Source organism: Ochotona curzoniae, unplaced genomic scaffold (assembly GCF_017591425.1).
Source record: "Ochotona curzoniae isolate NIBS_2020 unplaced genomic scaffold, NIBS_Ocur_1.0 scaffold_2453, whole genome shotgun sequence".
Classification (NCBI taxonomy): domain Eukaryota; kingdom Metazoa; phylum Chordata; class Mammalia; order Lagomorpha; family Ochotonidae; genus Ochotona; species Ochotona curzoniae.
The window spans coordinates 32,873,585-32,895,074 of NW_024467094.1; the positions used below are offsets into that span (position 1 = coordinate 32,873,585).

Genomic DNA, 21,490 nt, shown 5'->3' on the forward strand with positions numbered 1-21,490 from the left:
CGACACGGGCCTTTAGGGCGACATCCGGAACCATTCTGCTGTGCTTTCTGCCCGGACAGATCCAAGTGGAAACCGGAAGTGCTTTGCCGGGAGATTCCGGGTTTCCTGGGCTACAACGATGGCGATGAGTTTCGAATGGCCCTGGCAGTATCGCTTCCCGCCCTTCTTTACGTGAGGCTCAGCCCCCGAGAAGCCCCGCTCTTCCTCCCTCCCATCCCCGGACCTAGCCCTGGGGGAGGGGAGAAGAGACCCGGCTCCCCACACCCCGCACCCTGCACGCGTCGCCCCCTCTAACTGTGCGCCTGAACCCCTCCGCCCAGGTTGCAGCCGAACATGGACACGCGGCAGAAGCAGCTGGCCGCGTGGTGCTCGCTGGTGCTGTCCTTCTGCCGCCTGCACAAGCAGGCCAGCATGACAGTGATGGAGGCGCAGGAGAGCCCGCTCTTCAACAACGTCAAACTGCAGCGTATCCTGCCTGGGGCGGTCCCGCAGCCCTCCTCCCTGCAGCCCCTGCCGCCCCTGCCGCCCCTGCCGCCCCTGCCGCCCCTGCCGCCCCTGCCGCCCCTGCCGCCCCTGCAGCCCCTGCAGCCCCTGCAGCCCCTGCCCATGCACCCGCACCTGCATGCACTTCCCCCCAGACGCCACCCCTTTCCCTGTCCCGGACCCACACTAGGCAGGGTCCCACCCCTAACCCCGCCCCAACTGGATTTAGGGTGGAGGGTGCCGGTGGAAGCGTCGCCTCCAGATCCTCTGGCTTCAGCTCTTGCCCCTGAAACCCAGGATTCCCTCTAATAATCTCCATTCCCGCCCCCATTCTCCCCACCCCCCGGAAGTAAGGTTCATTTCTTCCTGCCTTCTGTGTCACGCTGAAACTATGTGGAGAAAGGCTGAAGGCAACCTTTCCTGTCCTGAATCTGCCCCTCCCCCTTGCTTTTTTTTTTTTTAAAAATATGTATTTGAAAGGCAGAGACAGGTTTTTCTATCCATGGGTTCACACGCCCTCATCGGCTGAGATGGAGCCAGCCGGGAACCCAGGGACTCAGTGTGGGTCCCCTGTGTGGGTCCCCTATGTGGGTGGCAAGGGCCAGAGCCATCCTCGCTGCCTCCCAGGGAGCACGGGAGTGGGAAGCTGGTGCTGGGAGCTTGGGACCAGCTCTGCAGGGCAGAAGCCTTGTATGAGACACAGCGCCTGAACTGCTGCCCTTGAACACCTCCCCTAAAACCCTTCTAACTACAAGAGTTTTTCTCCACCTCCCTCCGTTTAATATCCAGTGTGTGTTCAACTGCCCTGGACATGTGTGGACAGGGGCAGAAGAAGGTGGCTCTTGGCATAGCACTGACTAGATTTTAATTTTTTTATTCCACCCAATGTACAATGTGTGTGATTCCCTTAACCTTCAACTAGGGAAGCTCCCTGTGGAATCCATCCAGATTGTGTTAGAAGAACTGAGGAAAAAAGGTGGGTTTGCCTTCTCAGATTTTTTTTTTTTAAGATTTATTTATTTTTATTGGAATGGCAGATATATGGAGAGGAGGAGGGACAGAGAGGAAGATCTTCCATCCGATGGTTCACGCCCCACCCGGCTGCAATTGGTGAAGCTGAGCCAATCTGAAGCCAGGAGACAGGAGCTTCCTTTGGGTTTCCCGTGTGGGTGCAGGATCCCAAAGCTTTGGGCGGTGGTCTACTGCATTTCCAGGCCACAAGCAGGGAGCTGGGTGGGAAGCGGGCCGCTGGGATTAAAACTGGCACCCATATGGGATCCTGGCACATTCAAGTCAAGGGTTTTAGCCACTAGGCTATCTCACTGGGCCCTCAGATTTCTTATTTGTCCCCCTACTTGGGTTTTCCTGAGGTTAAGTCAGTCCAAGGTTTTTCCCTTTATTAACTTTTTTTTCCCTCTACCTCTGGCTTGAGACCAAGAATGTTCTTTGCCACCAATGGCCCGATTCTGGGTGCTTTTTCTCCCCATATATATACAACATTAAAATCTCTGCACCCCAACCTGAAGTGAAGTGGGAAAAAAAGAGAGTGAGTGCCTTGCAAACAGGAAAGTAAAAACAGAGTCTCTTCCACTCTGTCACCCCTCGGTGTCTGCCTCTTTGTCCCTTTCTAGGGCACGAGGCTTTCATCAGTCTGTTTCACAGGGAACCTCGAGTGGCTGGATAAGAACAAGTCTAGCTTCCTGATCATGTGGCGGAGGCCGGAAGAATGGGGGAAACTCATCTACCAGTGGGTGAGCCCATCCTGCTGCCGAGTACTGAGCGGTGACCCGGGGTAGGGGTGGTGGTCGCTGTGCCTGGTGTTCCTGGATTGAGATGGAACCCGCTGGGAGAAGGTGCAGGAAGAGGAAGTGTAGGCCTTCCAGCAGACCCCTGCGTGTGACCCCTGCGTTCTCTGTGTGCACAGGAGCACCCTGTCTTTGCTTGTGGGGGACCAGAGGCTGTATGAGGCTGTGTTTGGAGAATGCAGTCCTGGGAGCCAGGAGTGCTATTGTTGGCTGGTTCTCTGACCACAGGAGATAAATGGGGAAAGGAAGGGGAGACACATGCGCGCACACACACACACACAGACACACACACCCCTGGGGCCCCTCCTCCACTGTGTCATTATGGTGCTATCCACACTATGAATGAGACATTCTGAATTGCGTGGGTGGGGGTGGGCCTGAAAACTCTCGCCCCCAAATTCCTAGTCCCCACTAGCCACAAACCTTCCCAGCAGAGAAGAGCAGGGAAGAAGCATCAACAGCCTAAATATAACACACACACACACACACACACACACACACACACACACACACACACACACACACACACACACACACACACACACACACACACACACACACACACACACACACACACACACACACACACACACACACACACACACACACACACACACACACACACACACATATTCCTGAACAGGAAACCAGCCAGGGGAGGTCAGTGCACGGACACATGCAGGCCTGTGGTTTCGTGGTGCCTGGCGGTGTGTGTACACATACAAATATAGCACCTGTAGGGGTTGTGCTTTTCAGGCCGCTGGCAGAGGTGATACGAACTGCGCTTTGGAAATAGGCAGAGTTCTTGGAGGAAAGAGATGGAGGTGGGGAGTGTTCCCTCACCCCAGAGATTCTCAGCCTTACCCAGCCCTGATGTGCCCACAGGTTTCCAAGAGTGGCCACAACAACTCCGTGTTCACCCTGTATGAACTGACCAATGGGGAAGACACAGAGGATGAGGGTAACGCCTTTCTCTTTCTCCACATCCTCTCTCCCATCCTGGCTCTAACTGATACGCACTCTTTCCGTTTCTCTGCCCCTGAATTCACATCCCGCAATTCTAGAAACCACCTGAATTCACCTGCCCCAAACTCATGGTGTTTGAGTGAGGGCAGGTGCATTTTCCTAGGGAGAGTCTTCAGTTCAAGATTTTTGGGGCCTGTGGGAGCCCAGGGAAAGTTAGGAGTTCCTGCTGGGAATGGCAAAGGAGGCAGCTGCCCGGGAGATTAGCAGGCAAGCTCGCTGCTTGCTGACTCAGGTCCACTCAGCCTTTATCCTCACCAAGACCTCAAGGTTTGCGGGTGTCAGCTGAAGGAATTTGGGCCAACAGCCCCAGCCCATTTAAATACTTTGGTGTTTGGCAAGGATTCGGATACCCTTTGATTTTTCGGCAGTGTGAACCCCTCCTTAGTTCTTTTCTAACTCCTCCCTCTGATCCCCAGGATCATGGTGATCCAGTCTCAGCTTTGAGGGGACAGTGGGACAGGGCAGGTGGAGGCTGGGGAGGTGACTGTCAGACCCTGGCTGCCCCAACATAGTCACAGCTCTTGGCTGTCTCCCCCTGCCCTGCAGGCCTCTGCTTGCTGCTCCCACGAGTAGCACCCATGACTTCAGCGCGGCAGCTTCGCCCTGCCCACTGCTCAGGCCGGGAGAAGTGGGAGGCTCCCTCACTGGAGCTGGTCCCCCGCAGCTCGCCTGCTGCTTGTCGGGGCTTGCCTTGTGCCTCTCACATCTCCTTCAGTATCATGCCATATCTCCAGGAACTCCGCTGGCCCTTGGCTCCCGGCCCTGTCCCTTTGAACTAACAAAGGGCAGAAAGCAATGCCAAAGTTGGCCAGTCTCCTGGCTGGCAGTACTGGCCATACCTCATTGTGTCGGGACAGGCCCTTCTCGTTTGTACAGATGTCTGCTGACAGGGTTCTTGGCCTCCTCAGCCCTGACTGCAGGGAGCCCTTCCTCACGGCCCCGAAGCATATAGTGTCATCCTTGTGTGGCAGACATGAAGTGGCAGGGAGCAGGAGGACTGGAGTAGGAGGGGGTTTGCGTCAGACAGGAGAGCCAGAGGGCGAAATAAGCCTGAATCCTCATGCTGACCCAGGCCTCCTTCCGTCCCTCCCTCCTCAGGGGGTGCCCAGGAAGTACGGGTGGTAGCTGTGGAAGTATATGAGCACCCTTCAAAAGTTGGAAAATGAAATTAAAAGGATGATTTTATTTTGGTGCAACTTGTTTCTCCCATAATACACAGAAAATACATTTTTTGGGAAAAACATGGATTTCAAATTTTTTTTGTGCCAAGACAAACCGAATAGCTTAAAAGCTTTCAGTTGGGGTGGGGGCGATATAATGGTGCAGCATGTTAACCCACCACTTGCAGGATAGGTGTCCCATATTAGAGGACCAGTTCAAGTCCCCATTGTTCTGTATGTTAACCAACTTCCTGCTAATGCACCTGGGAAAGCAGCAGCAGGTGAACCCAAGTGTTTGGGCCCCCGCCGCCTGTATGGGAGACCTTGATGGAGTTGAGCCTGGCTTAGCCCTAGCTGCTGCAGCCACATGGGGAATGAACTGGTGGACAGAAGATCTCTCTCCCTCTCTCTTCCTCCCTCTGTCACTCTGCCTTCTAAGTAATTGAACCATTTATTTAAAAAGTAGTTTTTCTATTTATTTGTGAGGCAGAGGCAGGAGATGTTCCCCAAATGCTTATAATGGCTATGGCTGGGCAGGCCGAAGCCAGGAGCTGACAGCTCTGTCTAGGTGTCCCCGTGGGTGGTGGGGACCTCACTGCTTGAGTTGTCATCTGCTGCTGCCTCCCAGGGCGTGAGTGAGCACGAAGCTGGGATCGGGGATGTCGTTGGGACTTGAACCTGCTTTCTGATACAGGCCTCCCAAGTGACGTTTTGACTGCTGTGTCAAAATATGCTGTGACCTCACCCCTTCTTCTAATTGCGCTGGACAGACCCTTGGGGAAGACACTTATATGCCAGGCTCCAAGCAGCCTGAGCTTACAGCGAGACCACCCCGCTCAGTACCCCAAGCATCCCTGACAGCCTGCTTCTCCCTGCGCAGAATTCCATGGGCTGGATGAGGCGACCCTCCTGCGGGCTCTGCAGGCCCTCCAACAGGAGCACAAGGCCGAGATTATCTCCATCAATGACGGCCGAGGCGTCAAGTTCTTCTAGCTGACACCTGGCGCCCTTCACTTCCTACCTCCCGCCTTCCCAGGGCTTCCCAACGGAGGCAGGCCCAGGATCCCTGCAGCCTGGATCTGTCACTCCGCCAGACTCAACAAGGGCTCCAGTCCTGAAGCCTGGGACCCAGGGATGGGTTTCTCATGTACCTGTATATCTGTCTGTCTGTCTGTCCCCTGGGTAGGATGAGCTGAGATGCCAATGAGAAAAGACTTGCTTCTATTTGCCCTACCTCCTCCCCCATCCCAGACTGCCCCTGAGCCAGGGCTGGAAAACCTAACACTTCACACATGCTCACACACCTGAGCATAGATGCGTGTATACACACACACATACACACACCTGCTCAAGCTTCTGACCCTCCCCCCTTAGCTGCTGTGGCCTCCCGTCTCTGGCTGGTGCTGGATCCTCCTTGGGGATGGAGGAAACTCTGGCTGCAGGCAGCCTCCAGGCGGCGTGAAGGCTGGAGGGCCCAGGAGCAGACTTGGCTGTGGAGAGGCAGGGCCTGGCACTGATTTATGATATTAAAATCTCAGCTCCCACTGTCTGCCTTTCAAGTGATTGTCGGAAGAGGGGCGGGAGGACCCAGTGACTGGAGGGGAGGCCTGAGGCGGGACACCCAGAGCCTGGGATTCATCTGCTTGGTGGGCTGTGTGGAGGAGGGTTGATGGAGCACAGCTTGGGGACTGGCCACTTTTCCTCCGCCAGGGTGCCCTCATTCTGCCCCCTGTGAGAGTCCTCAACTACTAATCCTCTTCCTGCACAGGCTGCTCTGGGTGAGGTAGTCCTGGCCAGGGGGAGCCAGGGACCGCGGTAAACCGGATGCGGACTTTGGTTTATTGGGGACTTCAGCAAACAAAGAGGGAGGAAGGTGAGCCCACAGCAAAAACAGCCACTCTGTCTAGGGCCAGGCCGTGGTCGAGGCGGGGTGGTGGAGATGGGTTTTTGGTTTGGGGGAGGGACTAGTGCTGGAGGCACACGCCCATCTCTGCGGACCAAGGGCCAGAGGAGACCATACCTTTTCACTGACCTCTGCTCGGCCTGGGGCTACAGGCCCCCCCTCCCCAAGATTAGCCTAGTAGTGCTGCCTTATCTGGGGTGTGCAGGCGAGTGGGACCCTCCCCCTAGCCACCCAATCACCAAGGCCTGGGAGCCAGGGTCACATTTCTGCTCCTTGTCTGTCCTAGTGTCTTGGTCATGTCCCTGTGACAGGCAGGTTTTGCACACCCTTACTTCATGTGAGAGGGCACTGGGCGGTCTCCCGGACAGAGACGGAAGGCGGTGCGCTCCGCCTAAGGGAGCCGCCGGGGGCGGGGCGGCCGAGGTGAGGGGCTGCACGCTGCTGGGATCTGCGCTGCCCAGACGGGGCGGCCCCGGGGGGTACGGCCAGGGCGGGACCGGGGCGGGGCGGCGGGGAGGCCGGGCTGGGGGCAGGGGCCCCGGCGGCTCATCCCGTGCGCTGCGCGCTCAGCCACAGTCTGCTGGTCAAGCCTCCTCCGCTCCGGCCGTCTGGCTTGCCGCCCCGCGGTGGCCTGCCCTTCCTCATGCTGGCACCCCGGACCACGGAGACTGCAGTCCCCATGTCCCAGACCGAGGCCGACCTGGCCCTGCGGTCCCTGCCGCCTCTCGGCTCGGTGGGACCACCACGTCTCGGGCCCCCTCCTCGCCGAATGCGCCGCTTCTCCGGGAAGGCTGAGCCCCGGCCGCGCTCCTCTCGTGGCAGCCGCCGCAGCTCTGTGGACTTGGGGCTGCTGAGTTCTTGGTTCCAGCCAGCCACGCCCGCTCCGGAGCCCCCCGACCCTCCGGACTCGGTTGGTCCTGAACGGGCGACGAGCCCAATCCCTAACCCTCAAGAGCTCCCCGAGGGCACGTGGGCCGGGGAAGCCCCCGTGAAGGCGGCAGGTTCTGCTCCTCCCGAGCTCTCGGAATCCGCAGGCGCCCCAGGGTCCGGGGACAAGCCGAGGATCCTCGATGCCGCGGCCCGGGAACGACAGCGAGAGCAGGAAGAAAAGGAGGACACAGAGACCCAGGCAGTGGCCACTTCCCCGGATGGCCGCTACCTCAAGTTTGACATCGAGATTGGACGTGGCTCTTTCAAGACGGTGTACCGGGGGTTGGACACCGACACCACGGTGGAGGTGGCCTGGTGTGAGCTGCAGGTGCGGCTGGGCGCCCCCCACCCCTCGCGATGGGATCCTCCAGCGGTCTTGGGATGGGAGCGTGGGAGGAGGACAGCCTCCGGGAGAGGACGTATTTTTCCACTCCGTGCCCGGACGCTCTCCCCTCCCTCCTTGCCCCAGTGACCTGCCTCTAGGCTGCTGAAGGAGAAACTGAGGCAGGTGCTCCCTTATGGGTGTGAACTTCTTTAAAGGCTCCGTACTAAATTCTACCCCCTTCACACTCCCCCACCCCCCCAGGAGAAAATAGGCTTTGAAATTGGTTAGGCGCCCCTGGCAGGGAGGGGCTGGCCTTCCCAGTTCCCTGGCTCTGTAATGTCTTGTCTTGTCCCTTCCCCCACCTTTGGAAATCTTCCGTTGGGAGCCTGGTCCAGTCTTTGCAGAGTGGCAGGCTGGCACACAGCGTTAGGATCCCTTCAGCCTCCACAAGACTTAAGGCAGTTGTGGCTTGAAGGGGTCTCGCCTGGCTCCTGGAGCCAGCTGACTTGTGGACTTCACAGCCACTGGGGCAGGAGGGACAGAGGGCAGGAAGCACCAGCCCTGGCCTGAATCCAGTCCTTATCCCTCCGTCTACCTACCTGGGCTGTCCCTTCCCAGAACCAGAGCCACTGAACCGTGACTTTGAGGAGGGCGGTGGTTGGAAGGACCTTCCGGGCATTGCTTCCACTCTATACAGGGGCTGGACGTGGTGAGCCCTGTGTGCCTGCCAGTACCACACCCAAGGCTGTAGGCCAAGCAAGGGGGTGAAGGCCAAATTGGGGAACTAGGGGGTATGATCATGGTGGGAATAGGCTGGTTCCAAGTCCTGGAGTTTCGCTCTCCTTCTGTACCTCCCTCTGCAGTCTTCCTGCCTTCTGGGATCTAGCAGTTCCCAGTTTCTGGGGCCAACCCCTTGCTGGCCCCAATGCTCTGCCTTGGGTCCGCCTGCTGCCTGCCTGCTGCCAGCCCCTAGGTGCCCCCTCCTGCCTCACTGCTGGCTGAGTCACCACAAAGGCGCTATTGAGCTCAGCAGGCTGCAAAAAGCTGCATAAAGAGGCTTGTGTCCGGCAGGGGGGTCTAAGAAAGTTGCCCTACGCCCAGGTTAGACCCGTCCTTGGAGTAGCCCAAGGGAATTCGAAGTCTGTTCCCTGTTGGGTGAGCAACTCCACTCACCTGAGCCCATCCATGGGCTCCTGACCTCATGTGCGCCCCAGGCCTCACCTCTGTCTCCCCATCCCATAGACTCGGAAACTGTCCCGGGCTGAGCGGCAGCGCTTCTCGGAGGAGGTGGAGATGCTCAAGGGGCTGCAGCACCCCAACATCGTACGCTTCTATGACTCGTGGAAGTCGGTGCTGAGGGGCCAGGTGTGCATCGTGCTGGTCACCGAACTCATGACCTCGGGCACGCTCAAGACGTGAGCTCTGTACCCTGGGCGGGGTGGGCCGGGCTGGGACAGGACCCTGCTGCTGCCCTGTAAACGTCACAACCAGGTGCAATGCGGGCTTCCATGGCCACCTCCTTGACCTGTGCCCACCAAGAGTCCAGTTGAGACCGTGGATGTTTCTGCAGATTCTCCGCACTGTCCTCTGTCCCTGTCCAGTGTGTCCAAGTCCCTACTTAACATCTGCCTGGTCTCTGCCCTCACCTTGCGGGCCACTGGTGTGGAGCCCCATTCTGCCCCTCTAACTGGCTCCATTCACTGCAGCCCGGGGGCGGGGGAATCTTTCCTAGAGGCAAATCCCACCTTCTGCCTACCCTAATTCCCACAGCCCCAGGAATAAAACCCATGGTGATGAACTTGCTCACAAAATTCTAGGGTAGAGCTGCATCTTGAACCTAAAGTCCAGACAAAACCAGTTCAAGAGCTTGCCCTCCCCTCCCTGCTGTCTGGGACGGCTCCTCTGTCTGGAAAGTCTCCATTCCTTTCACTTTTCACCTTGAACTTCCACTCCTCCTGCAAGAGGCAACACAGAAGTTATTTCCTCAGCGAAGCTCTCCCCCATGCAGGGGCAATTAGTCATCCCTTCCGGCACTTCCCACGGCACTGGGCCCTGACCCTTCCTGAGAGTTTACCTACCAACCAGTTTTGTAAGCTCTTTCTACCACACCCCCTTCTTGACTTTCCTCTAGGACCCTGCAGTTCCCTGACCCTGAGAAACTTTGGCTCTGAGGTGGAGTGAGTGAGGAGCATCCCTCCCTGGTTACAGTGCTCCATCCCCATCCCTGTGCTGAGACCCTCCACCCCCAAACCCCGCTGCGACCCTTGCTGTGCATCCTCCCGCAGGTACTTGAGGCGCTTCCGTGAGATGAAGCCTCGAGTCCTTCAACGCTGGAGCCGCCAAATCCTGCGAGGGCTTCACTTCCTGCACACCCGCGTGCCCCCCATCCTGCACCGTGATCTTAAATGCGACAACGTCTTTATCACTGGCCCCACGGGCTCAGTGAAGATCGGGGACCTGGGTCTGGCCACGCTCAAGCGCGCCTCCTTTGCCAAGAGCGTCATTGGTGCGTCTTTTCAAGAGGGGAGCCTTGCTATTCCTGTCTCCCATGCCAACCCTGATCAGAAGAAAACCTGGGGATCACCCTCCCCTAGACAAGGCCCTTGGAGGACCCCCAAACTGGGAGACCCTAAGGAAGCTGGGGGACAAATGGAGCCCCCCCCCCCCCCCGCCCATTCCTGGTTGCAATCCGGCCCTGAAGGGGGCCATCAGATTCCTGCTGTGGTTCCTCCAGGGACCCCAGAGTTCATGGCCCCTGAGATGTATGAGGAGAAGTACGACGAGGCAGTGGACGTGTATGCATTTGGCATGTGCATGCTCGAGATGGCCACCTCCGAGTACCCGTACTCCGAGTGCCAGAATGCGGCGCAGATCTACCGCAAGGTCACCTCGGTGAGAGGGGCATGGAGGGGGTGGAGAAGGAATTCCAGCCCCCCACCCCGTCGTCCAATTTTCTGGGGCCCGTCCTTTATGAAATCAGCTAAGGTGCCAGGGAGCTGAACAAGGAAGTTGTACCGCCTGCCCGCAGGCTATTTCCAGCGCAGACTATTGAGAATAACGTGGATGCGTAGTGCGCATGCACCAGATGGCCCCTCTGGGGTCTTTGGCCTTTCCAGCCGCCCTGCAGGTCAGCAGGACACACCCCCTGCCCTGCTTTTCCTGAACCAGAAAGCACAGTGTGCAAGGCACTGGGACAGGGTCACATGCCCAAGCTTGAGGGGGTTGGGGTTTGAAGATCGAACTAATGGGAGCTCTCGCCGGGGCTGCTGCTTGCTGCCATGAGGGCCTCATGGGATCCTCTCTGCAAAGGGCACGAAGCCCAACAGCTTCTACAAGGTGAAGATGCCCGAGGTGAAGGAGATTATCGAAGGCTGCATCCGCACGAACAAGAACGAGAGGTAGGGCTAGGGGCCGAGGTGGGGCAGGTGCACAGGTCGCTGAGGGCTGCACTCATGGCCACACTGCCGCCCCAGGTTCACCATCCAGGACCTCTTGGCGCATGCCTTCTTCCGCGAGGAGCGCGGTGTGCATGTCGAGCTGGCGGAGGAGGATGACGGCGAGAAGCCTGGGCTCAAGCTCTGGCTGCGCATGGAAGATGTGCGGCGTGGGGGACGCCCAAGGGACAACCAGGCCATTGAGTTCCTGTTCCAGCTGGGCCAGGATGCGGCTGAGGAGGTGGCCCAGGAGATGGTAAGCAGAGGACAAATTGTTCTGTTTGCTGGGCGTGGATGGGACACATGGCCAGTGCCACAGGGGAGAGTTGCCCATCCCACCCCACCCCTCCCAGCCTCTTGAGCGGGTGTCTCTTTTACACTCCTTCGCACACCCGGTGTTCCGTCCGGGATAAGCCCTGGGCTGGCCTGCCAGGTGTGTGTTTGTGTATATTTCACTCTTACTGCTTTGGCTCCTACAGGTCTGTTTTCCTGGGACCTCCATCTTTTTTTTTTTTTTTTTTTTTCCTTTTTAGTATCATTTACATCATTAAGAGGACTGCATGTCCATGTGGGCCTCTAGGATGGGGAGGGTCAGGTATGGAGGAAGGTGGGTGGGATACATATTTCACTTGTTTTTCCTATTTTTTTCCTGTGTCTATAGGGGAGGAGGGGCAAGGGCTGCTCCTTGCTGTCAAACCACATCAGTCCCCTGGGATGGGGGACAGTCCTTTGATGCTTTAGATACCCCGATGTGGGGAAGTGTGCTCTTAGGGTGTTACTTGAGTGGTTTTGTTTAGTTGTGAGAAATTGTTGGTTTTGTTGCTCCAGGGTTAAAAAAAAAAATCTTTCCAAGGTCTGCTGGTCGGTGAAGTCTACCTTAGCACATCCATGGACCCAGGAACATGCTGCTAACTTGGCTGGAATTGTCCAATCTGTTGTTTCCCATCCTCTGATGAGGCACTTGATGTCCCCTGCTGGCCTAGATGAGCTGGCCTTCGTGTTCCCGGTTTGCATCTGGGCATATTGTCCACCACAAAGGCCTCAGCAAGTGAGGAGGCCCCATCCAGAAACATGCACTCCAAGGTCAGACAACACACCCTGTGATTTTCCCCCGAGTCCAGCAGTCCAGTCGGGGATTACCCCAAGAAAGTTCGCCTGGTGTAAACTCAGACTTGACTCTTGGTGTGTGCCAACCAGTGCAGGGTCAAATGCAGTGTGTCACCTGCACCAGCCAACACACATAACTGTGGATGTAGCTGCCTGGTCCCTGGACTGTCCTTCTTGGCAGTTTGTCTTTCTCCCCACTCTCTAGCCCTCAGGACCATGGGACGCAGGGAGACTCCCCCTCTGGAGTCAGATGTCAGTGCTGCTTTCCGCTTGAGCAGGTCCTGCCCACACGGGTCTGCTTTGTGCTTGGCCACGTTCCTGCCTTTCACCTTTACTGGATTCTAAACTCCTTCAGGCCAGAAACTGACCTTCCTGATTTTTCCATCCCTGGCAGTGCTTGGTGCATAGTAGGAGCTCATTATCAGCCCATGCCCAAACAGGACTCAAAGCACTCTGCTGCCATTGAATGTTTCTAAAAACACTGCCTGAGGCTGCCTCTGATTGCTGTGTGGCAGTGCTGCATGGAGAGCCATGGGAGTCCAATCTGCTGATGAGGAAATGAAGCTTGGAGAGGTTGTATATCATTTTTAAGATTTATTTGTTTGAAAGGCAGAGTTAGACAGAGACCTATTGTTTTATTCCCCAAATGGCTTCCACAGTTGGAGCTGGACCGGGCTGAAGCCCAGGAATCAGGAGCCAGGAACCCAGCGTGTGGCAGGGGCTCAACTACTTGAGACAACTTCCGCTGCATTCTGAGTTGGCATTAGCAGGGAGCCGGATTAGAAGTGGAGCAGCCAGGACTTGAACCAGCACCTGTATAGAATGCAGGCTTCATAGCTGATATTTTAATCTGCTATACCATAACACCAACTCAAGGTTGTATATTCTTGTCCAAGGTCCCAAGGAAGGAAGTGATATGAGCTACATACAAACCCAAGGAGTTGAGACTTTTAGTCAGATCACCTTACCCACTTGCTTTAGTTACCCAGCAAAGCTTGTGGCTGAAATCAATTAGGAGGCAGCAAATGGAAGCTGGTGAAAGGAGAGAGACATGAATAGAGGTAGAAAATGCAAAAACAAAAGTTGGTGAGCTAGGTTCAGTGGGTGATGGGACGCATGGGAGGACAATGGGTTCTCAACAGAGAAATGACAGTTGCAGAGTGGGGATCATGAACCCAAGACTGTGTTGGACTCAGCCTGATCTGAGGTCAGATCCTGAACTGTTAGTCACCAGGGCCTCTTGACTGTGGCTCTCCGTGTGTCTTTGCCTTGGAGCGGTCCTGTGCATTGCAGGGGATTGAAAAGAACCCCAGTTTCTCACCCCCATAGTTGCACCTATCCTCCAGTCGCATCAGCCAAACATGTTTCTAGATGTGGCATAAACATCCCCTTCCCCCATTGAGAACCACTTACTGTATAACCATGAACCAGTCCCTTACTTTCCTTGTCTCTCAGTTGAGGCTGGGCAGATCCATCTCACTATGTGTTAGAGAGTACTTGGTGATGAGAATGGCAGAGAGTCACCAACCAGTTCATGGACACAGTGGGTAACCCATAACTGGTTCCTTCCTCCCATGTCCCAGGTGCCTCGAGGAGTGTATGTTGTGTGTATGTGTGTGTGTGTTGAGGGTGGGGGTACCTCAAGTTCTGCTCTTCATCCTCTCAATGCAGGTGGCACTGGGCTTGGTCTGTGAAGCTGATTACCAACCAGTGGCCCGTGCCGTGCGGGAGCGGGTTGCTGCTATCCAGCGAAAGCGTGAGAAGCTGCGTAAAGCTAAGGAGCTGGAGGCCCTTCCCCCAGAGCCAGGACCTCCACCACCAAGTGTCCCCGTGGCTGCCTGTCCACCCAGTGCCTTCCCCGCTGAACCTGAGGAGCCGGAGGCCGACCAGCACCAGCCTTTCCTCTTTCGTCATGCCAGCTACTCATCTACCACTTGTAAGTCCCACCTGAGCTTCAGACATAGGTTCTAGACCCTGGGCCACCGATGCCCCACTCAGAAGCTAGCCTCACAGCACTGGCACTTCCACCTGCAGCCTGGCCTCTCCCTCTGGGAAGATCTCCTTGCCCCATCCTGGTTGAGGCAGGCCCTCCTCTCCTACTCCTGTCCTTTACATCTCTTGATCATTCATTCCCTAACCAGCGGATTGCGAGACAGATGGCTACCTCAGCTCCTCTGGCTTTCTGGATGCCTCCGATCCTGCCCTGCAGGCCCCTGGCGGGGTGTTGGCCTGCCCTGCCGAGTCCCAAGTCTGCCTGCCCTCGGTTAGTTTGTCGCTTGGCGGAGGGGTGGGCTCCCAGGCAGCCTGCCCAACCTTAAGCCCCATGACCTGTTCCCTTGTTCTTGGAAATCCACCACCCTTGTCCTTTTGTTCCCACCCCTGGCCAGTCTAATTTTCCTAGTCTCTCCCCAGCACCCCAGGATCCAGCAGTTATCTTCTGACCCTGTGAATCCTTATCCTGTTTCAGGCGTTTGCCCTGTCCATTCCATGTTCTGGGCCTCTTGGCAGTGACTTTTCAGCTGGGGACAGGTATGTTCTGGGCTGAGCTGGGGGCCAGTTGTATCCTGTCTGGTGTTCTGAGGCATTGGACTCTGCCATGATCCTTCTCTGGCACCTGTTGCTCCCCCCAGCTATGCTTCTGACACAGCATCGGGCCTGAGCGACACTGGGGAAGGGCTAGGACGGATGAAAAGACCCCCAGGGAGGAATCTCCGGCGCAGACCCCGATCCCGGCTGCGGGTCACCAATGTAAGGAGATGAATGTGTCCCATAGGGCCAGGAGGGTATGGTCAGGTGGACTCAGGTGGACAGGCAGTCAACAAGAAAAGGGGACTGGCAATGTAACCAACTCCCTAGTGGCAACCTGGCTAGTATCTCACTGGCGACCTGGAGGGTGGAGCCTGCTTCTTCCCAGACCCAGCCTGGATGTTGGTGCCCGTTGGAGGAGGGGGTGCACACACAGTGAGGACAGAAGGCTTGACTTTCTCCCCTCTGCTACCCTGGAAGGTCTCAGACCAGAATGACAGAGTGGTTGAATGCCAGCTGCAGACCCACAACAGCAAGATGGTGACCTTCCGGTTTGATCTGGATGGGGACAGCCCAGAAGAGATCGCAGCTGCCATGGTGAGAGGGAGCAAGATGGGGACGGAATGGCCCCAGGGCCAAGAGCTTCCCTCCTGCCCTCTGCTGAGGCTGGAGCCACCCACCCCACAGCTGGGGCAAAACTAGCAAGTAGATTGATGAACTCTTTAAAAAGATTTTTGTTTTATTTGAAAGAAAGAATAACAGAGAGAGTGAGCAAGCGAGGTCTTCTATCTGCTGGTTCACTGCCCTAATGGATGCAGCAGCCGGAACTGGGTCAGGGTAGGAAGCTGGGACCTCCATTCTGGTCTCCCACATGGGTGGCAGGGGCCCAGGTAAGTTGTCATCAGCCGCCTTCCCAGGTGTGTTAATCGGAAGCTAGATCAGAAATGGACTAGCCAGGACTTGAACTAGCACTCTGATATGAGATGCTGGCATGTACAATACTGGCCCCATGGCTGGGGTTTTTTAAAAAGCACTGGTTGGCGCTCCTAGCCAAGGACTCAAACCAAGGACTACTCAGCTTTTATTTTAGAAGTGGGAGAATTTCTGAGGTTTGGCTCCTCAGAAATTGCTGAAACTTGACACTGATATAGCACCTAAGGGCAGCATGGCAAGCGCATGCTAGACATGTGGTACAGTGACTCCAGGCAAGGATGGGCCGTTGGCAGCCAGGGAAGAGGTATAACCCAACCAAGGTCTCAGCAGAAGGGTAAGAGAGGCGGCAAAGGTAGAAAGGGTGTGTCAGATGAAGGCATGCCAGAGACAGAGGCATTACAAGTAGCTGGCAGCACATCCTGGGGAGCCCTGTCACTGGAAGGAAGGGTTGCTTAGGGGGACCATGGGAAGTGAACGTGGGGACAGCAGAGTGGGCCCAGGGTACCTCTGATCCTAGCAGTGATGGCATGATGGGAGTGAGCTTTATGATGACCATGTGGGCTGGGGGGGGGTTTGGGGGCAGAGACTCCCACTGGGAAGTGGACACAGGAAACCAGATATGGGTGAAAGGAGTTGACCATGGAGCAGAGGGATGAGTGACTCAGGGTCGCTGCAGGCCAGTGCCTTGTTTTGCAATGCAGACACCTGTGGCGGTGGGACAGTGCACCTGGTGGACAGTCACTAAGCATTTGCTGAATCGATGTGATAGGGAGAGGAGGCGTGAAGGGTGACTGGCGGCTTGGAGGCTGAAGGAGCAGGCCCCTCTAGGGAGACAGGAGGTTGGAGGTGAGGCTTTGTTAGGGCTCTTCATAAGCTGGAGTGAAAGAGGGACAGCCAGACAAGGTCCTTGGAGCTGAACCTGGACCTGAGCAGGCGGCTGCGGGTTCTAGAACAGGATGGGAGAACAGGTCCCTAAGGACTCAGAGATGGAGAGAGAAGTAGGCGGATGTTAGTAGAAACCGAACGAGAAGGGAGTTTCAAAGAGGTGCCGTGGATGAAGACAGAGGCTTTGTGGAAAGGTCTTGGTGCAATGCCAGTTTCCTGAGTGGGGTTGGTTGGTGGAAGCCGCAGGGGAGCTGCAGGGGAGGGAGGGGAGTAAAGTCAGGCTTCGGGAACTGCCTGAAGCACCTGCTGCCATATGTCATTCACCTGGCATGCGAAGCTTCACACCAGTCCCCGTGTCTTCGTTCCAGCCACACTGGTTTCTGAATACTCCTTGGAAGGTGCCAGGTGTGTCCTTTCCTCAGGCGTGTCTCTGCCGGACCCTTTCTTCTCTTGACGGACAGGATGGGATAGAGGTGGGGCAGGGGGTGCCTTTCATGAAATATCAGAGTTTCAGTCATTATTCAACAATTTGATGAACTTGGGCCTGCTTCTAACCTATAGGAATGTCAGTGGCTTAACAGTAAAAGGCCAGCAAAGATGCCCTGACACCCTATGACGAGTTGGAAGTGGCTACACCACGTGCTGTCTCTTCCTTCCCCAAGGAAGGGTTGCTTCCAGGGGTAGCACTGAAGCTCATCTGTCCCAGCTCTTCCCCTCCCCCAGGTGGCAAGACCTGTTCCCTCTTGGGAATAGCACTTCTTTAATGTAGTAAAAAATAATGAAATTTACCATCTTACCTGTTTTAAAAAATAGATAATTTGAGAGGCCGAGAGCCCACCCACTAATTAACTCCCCAAATGTACACAGTGGCAGCGGGCCGGGCCAGGCTAAAGCCAGGAGCTTGGAACTTCATTCTGGTTTCCCACATGGTTGCAGAAGCCTGAGGACTTGGGGGCCATCTTCTGCTGCTGACCCAAGTGAATTACCAGGGAGTTAGATTGGAAGTAAAGCAAGCAGAATTTCAACTAGTGCCCATAGTGATGCCAGGATCACAGATGGCAGATTAATCTGATGTGCCATTATATTAGCCCCTGGAATAGCCTGTCTACTTTTCTCCTAAGAGCCTTCCCTTTGGTGGGTGCCCTGGTGTCCTCTAGACTAGGTTTTTGTACTTCACTAAGGTCTGGGCTTGGTGCATGCTTCCCTGGACCTCACGGTACCTAGCATCGTGATGCCTGGCGTGGCACAGATACTCAGTGATGTTTGTGGACCTGCAAGTGACATGTGCCATCGTTATATCCCCACCTCTCTCCAGCTTTCTTGTGCAGCAGCCTGGGTCTAGGTAATAGGGTCCTAAAATCTCATAAGAACAGGGATTGTGAAAGAACTCGGGCTCCAGTTTTGACCTGGGTTTAAATCCAATGACCTTGGGAAAACTGAACTCAGCCTCCTGGAGCATTGGTTAGCTGGCCTCTGGAATGGAGACATGGGAGTGGACGCCACACAGTTGGCAGTGGTGTTGAACGTGGTGTGCATAAACTAGTTGGAGCATGAGTCCATGCATCCTGTCTCGGCTGTACTTTTCCAGACAGCACACAGTCCCTGGACCACAACAGGTATTCAGTAACCACTTGCTTTTGGCTGGCAATTGACAGAAGCACAGGTGTGAAGGTGTGGCTACTAAAGACCAGGAGGGGGCTGAGAGGGAGGAGGAGTTGGGGACCTGAGGTCACCCCACCACCTGTTATTCCCTGACAGGTGTACAATGAGTTCATTCTGCCCTCGGAGCGAGATGGATTCCTGAGCCGGATTCGGGAGATCATCCAACGAGTGGAGACCTTGCTCAGGAGAGACACCGGCCCTGTGGAGGCCTCTGAAGATGCCCCGGGCCCCCAGGTCAGCCCCTTGGGGACAGCACCTACCCTCAACCGTCTCCCTTGGCCCCACCCCCTCTTCACCTTTGGGACCTTGAAAATACTGGCTGTTTCCCCACTTGAGAATGTGATGAAAGTAATGGACTCTTGTTTTAGAAAAATGTGTTTAATACATACTTTTAGCTCATTTTGAAATAATAGACTTGCAGACAGAATTTGCAAGAATTTTACTAAGAATTCCTAGATCACCTTTGGCCCAATTTGCCAGCTGTCGGGTTTTACCACATAGTCATTTTCTCAGTTTCTCCTTGTACTTTTGTTTTCCCGTGACCCACTCGAGGAAAGTGGTACATATTGTGCTGCTTTGCTATGGCTATTTGCACACGTAGGAATCCCTAGCGTTAGAACCCCAAGCTTACACCTCCACTCTGAACCTCTCTTCTCCTGTGACCAGGGCCCCCTTCTCTCCTTCAGGACGAGCCAGCACCATTGCCTGCCCTCCTGGGCCCCCTCCCAGACCTCTGCAGTGGTATGTACTGGGTTTTGTTCCTGCTTATGCCAACACTCAGGGTCACTCCTAGAAACTGGAACCTCAACACCTCCTCCTTGCCAACAGAGCCCCAGAGCAGCACCTCCGCGGAGCAGAGGAGCTGGGCAGCCTTCTCTACCACCCCATCTTCTCCTGACACTCCCTTGTCTCCTGACACACCCCTCTTCCCCATCACTTCTCCCCTCTGCCAGCCCAACCTCTCCCTGTACTGCCCCATCTCCTCCCAGGCCTCCCTAAGCTCCTCTCCTCAGCAACCCAACTCCCCCCTTCTCTTTCCCTCCAGTGCACCCCAATTTCCAACCCCACCCTCTCCATTTCCCCTGGCCTCTCTCCCACCTGGTTCTCCATTCCCATTCCCTCCTAGTTGTTCCCAGGTCACACTGAATCCCACTTCCTTCCCACCCAGCCCCTCGCCCCCTCCCTTGCCCCCCACCACTGCAGCGCCTCTCCTCTCTCTGGCAAGTGCCTTCTCCCTGGCTGTGATGACTGTGGCCCAGTCTCTGCTGGCCCCCTCACCAGGGCTCCTCTCCCAGCCTCCCCCGGCCCCCCCGTGTCCCTCCCCCAGCTTGCCCTCTGCCCCTCCTGTGCTCCTGCCCCCTGCCCCTCATGGCCTGGAGACTCTTGCCCACAGTCCGGCTGAGAGCCAGGTGAGTTGGAGCCCAAGGGGGCTGACCAGGGAGGCTCCTTTTGGGACCACCTCCTTCCTCATGGGCCCACCCTTTTCAGACCTGCCCTAATCCTGATGGGCCCCTCGTGGGTGAAGCCAGACTGGCGCCCATCTCTGAAGGTGAGACCTCTCCGATTACTGCCCTCCATGGCCTTCTGGTCTGTCAGACCCTCTGACTCCTCTCTCCCCCTCCTGCTGTCTGTCCACAGAGGCGAAGCCCCAGCTTGTGGGGCGATTCCAAGTAACTTCTTCCCGAGAGCCAGCAGAGTTGCTCCCCCTGCAGCCTCCGTCTCTCTCCAGCTCTCTGAAGCCCCCAACCCCTCCTCCGCTGACCTCCGAGAGCTCGGACACAGAGGACAGCGCGGCCGGCCAGCCAGAGACCAGGGAGACGCTGGCGGAGAGCGACCAGGCGCCCGAGGGCCTGGGGGCTGGAGCTGAGGAGGAAGGGGTTCCTGGGCAGGAACCACCCGTCGTGGGGAGCTACTGTAGCCCCGTGTGGCTGAACTACTCGTGCAGCAGCCTGTGTGTGAGCAGTGAGGAGTCTGAGAGCAGCGGGGAGGACGAAGAGTTCTGGGTAGAGCTGCAGAGCCTGCGGCAGAAGTGAGTGGGAGGTGCATGGGGGACCATGGGAGACCTCCCCTCACCCTGCAAGGGGACCAGCCCTCTCACGCCCCCCTGCTGCATCCTCAGGCATTTATCTGAGGTGGAGGCACTGCAGATGGTACAGAAAAAGGAAATTGAGGACTTGTACAACCGGCTCGGCAAGCAGCCCCCACCGGGCATCGTGGCTCCAGCTGCCATGCTGTCCAGCCGCCAGCGGCGCCTGTCCAAGGGCAGCTTCCCCAGCTCCCGCCGCAACAGCCTGCAACGCGCTGAGCCCCCGGGTCCTGGTGAGACCACCGCCGCTGCCCAGCTTCCACCTTTCTCCTGAGACGCCTCCCTACAGCCTCAGTTTTTCTTCCAGGCCCTGGGGGTCTGCCCCTTGGTTGGTTTCCAGGGGACTAGCCCCCTTCCCTCATGCGGTGCTCTCCCTCCCCTGCCCTGCTCTCAGGCATTTTGCGAAGGAACTCTCTGAGTGGCAGCAGCACCGGCTCCCAGGAGCAGCGGGCAAGCAAGGGGGTGACATTCGCCGGGGATGTTGGCAGGATGGTGAGGGCAGGCCCAGGGGCGGGAGACTGGTGACTGGCCGTGGCGCCGCCCCCTCCCTCTGTGGGGGAGTCTCCTCAGTGCTCTCTCTTTTCCCCTCCAGTGAATTGAGTGCAGAAGCCATGTGTACCCCCTCACACAGCAGGGCCCACCATGGAGCTTGTCCGCTCTCACCACCACCACCACCACCACTACTCAGCAAGGAGGACCCCAGCCCCGAGGGGGTGGAAGGCCAGGGGGGCTCGGAGGAGGAGGAGATGCCTCCTCCACGCAGTGAAGAGCCAGACATGTGGGGGACTCTTGGTTGTGTGGAGGTATCATTTCTGCAGCCTTCATCTCCTCCCCCCGTCGGGGCGGGGGTCAACCACTATAAGCAAGCCCATTCCAGCCTAGACACTTGTAGAGGGACCCCTCCCAGCTGGGAGAGTACAGGGGAGGGGATCACAGAGCCACAGGTCTGCAGCCGCAGCCAATAAACATGCTGGAAACAAGCACCTTGTCTATCCTTAACCCTTGGGGGAGCTGGGGGACTGGGCCTTGTGGGGCGGGAGGACTCCAAAGGGTCTCTCATGGTGGGAGGCAGATGTAAATGCTGCCCACCCTTCACCCACGAGTCCACTGCAAGGTCAGCCATCCACTTGACCAAGCAAAGATCCTCTCCGAGGCCCAGCCAGGGCTTGTCCATGCAGACTGCAGTGACAGCTCAAAACAACGAAGGCTCCTTGTCCCTTAGCCT

General features: G+C 56.7%; 2 protein-coding genes across 3 annotated transcripts; both read left to right on the forward strand.

Moving 5' to 3' along the window:
* LOC121170166 (vacuolar protein-sorting-associated protein 25) lies at positions 1-6,019 on the forward strand. Of its 2 annotated transcripts, none has more exons than XM_041001141.1 (6): positions 1-171; positions 321-469; positions 1,385-1,459; positions 2,146-2,234; positions 3,174-3,249; positions 5,355-6,019. In XM_041001141.1, exons 1-6 carry the CDS (start codon positions 119-121, stop codon positions 5,465-5,467), a joined length of 555 nt encoding a protein of 184 aa, XP_040857075.1. In that variant the 5' UTR covers positions 1-118; the 3' UTR covers positions 5,468-6,019. The 2 variants fall into 2 exon arrangements, with proteins under 2 accessions (XP_040857075.1, XP_040857076.1); XM_041001142.1 differs by having other exon boundaries at positions 67-171; positions 321-466; positions 1,406-1,459.
* A 1,001-nt stretch (positions 6,020-7,020) lies between these two features.
* Positions 7,021-21,063, forward strand: LOC121170165 (serine/threonine-protein kinase WNK4-like). Its single transcript, XM_041001140.1, has 18 exons — positions 7,021-7,635; positions 8,875-9,047; positions 9,918-10,138; positions 10,367-10,524; positions 10,942-11,030; positions 11,106-11,322; positions 13,845-14,109; positions 14,315-14,436; positions 14,641-14,702; positions 14,804-14,921; positions 15,180-15,296; positions 18,276-18,413; positions 18,866-18,920; positions 19,008-19,588; positions 19,668-19,728; positions 19,818-20,208; positions 20,299-20,498; positions 20,660-21,063. The coding sequence occupies exons 1-18, from the start codon at positions 7,021-7,023 to the stop codon at positions 20,788-20,790; spliced, it is 3,714 nt and encodes a 1,237-aa protein (XP_040857074.1). The 3' UTR covers positions 20,791-21,063.
* The last annotated feature ends 427 nt before the right edge of the window (positions 21,064-21,490 follow it).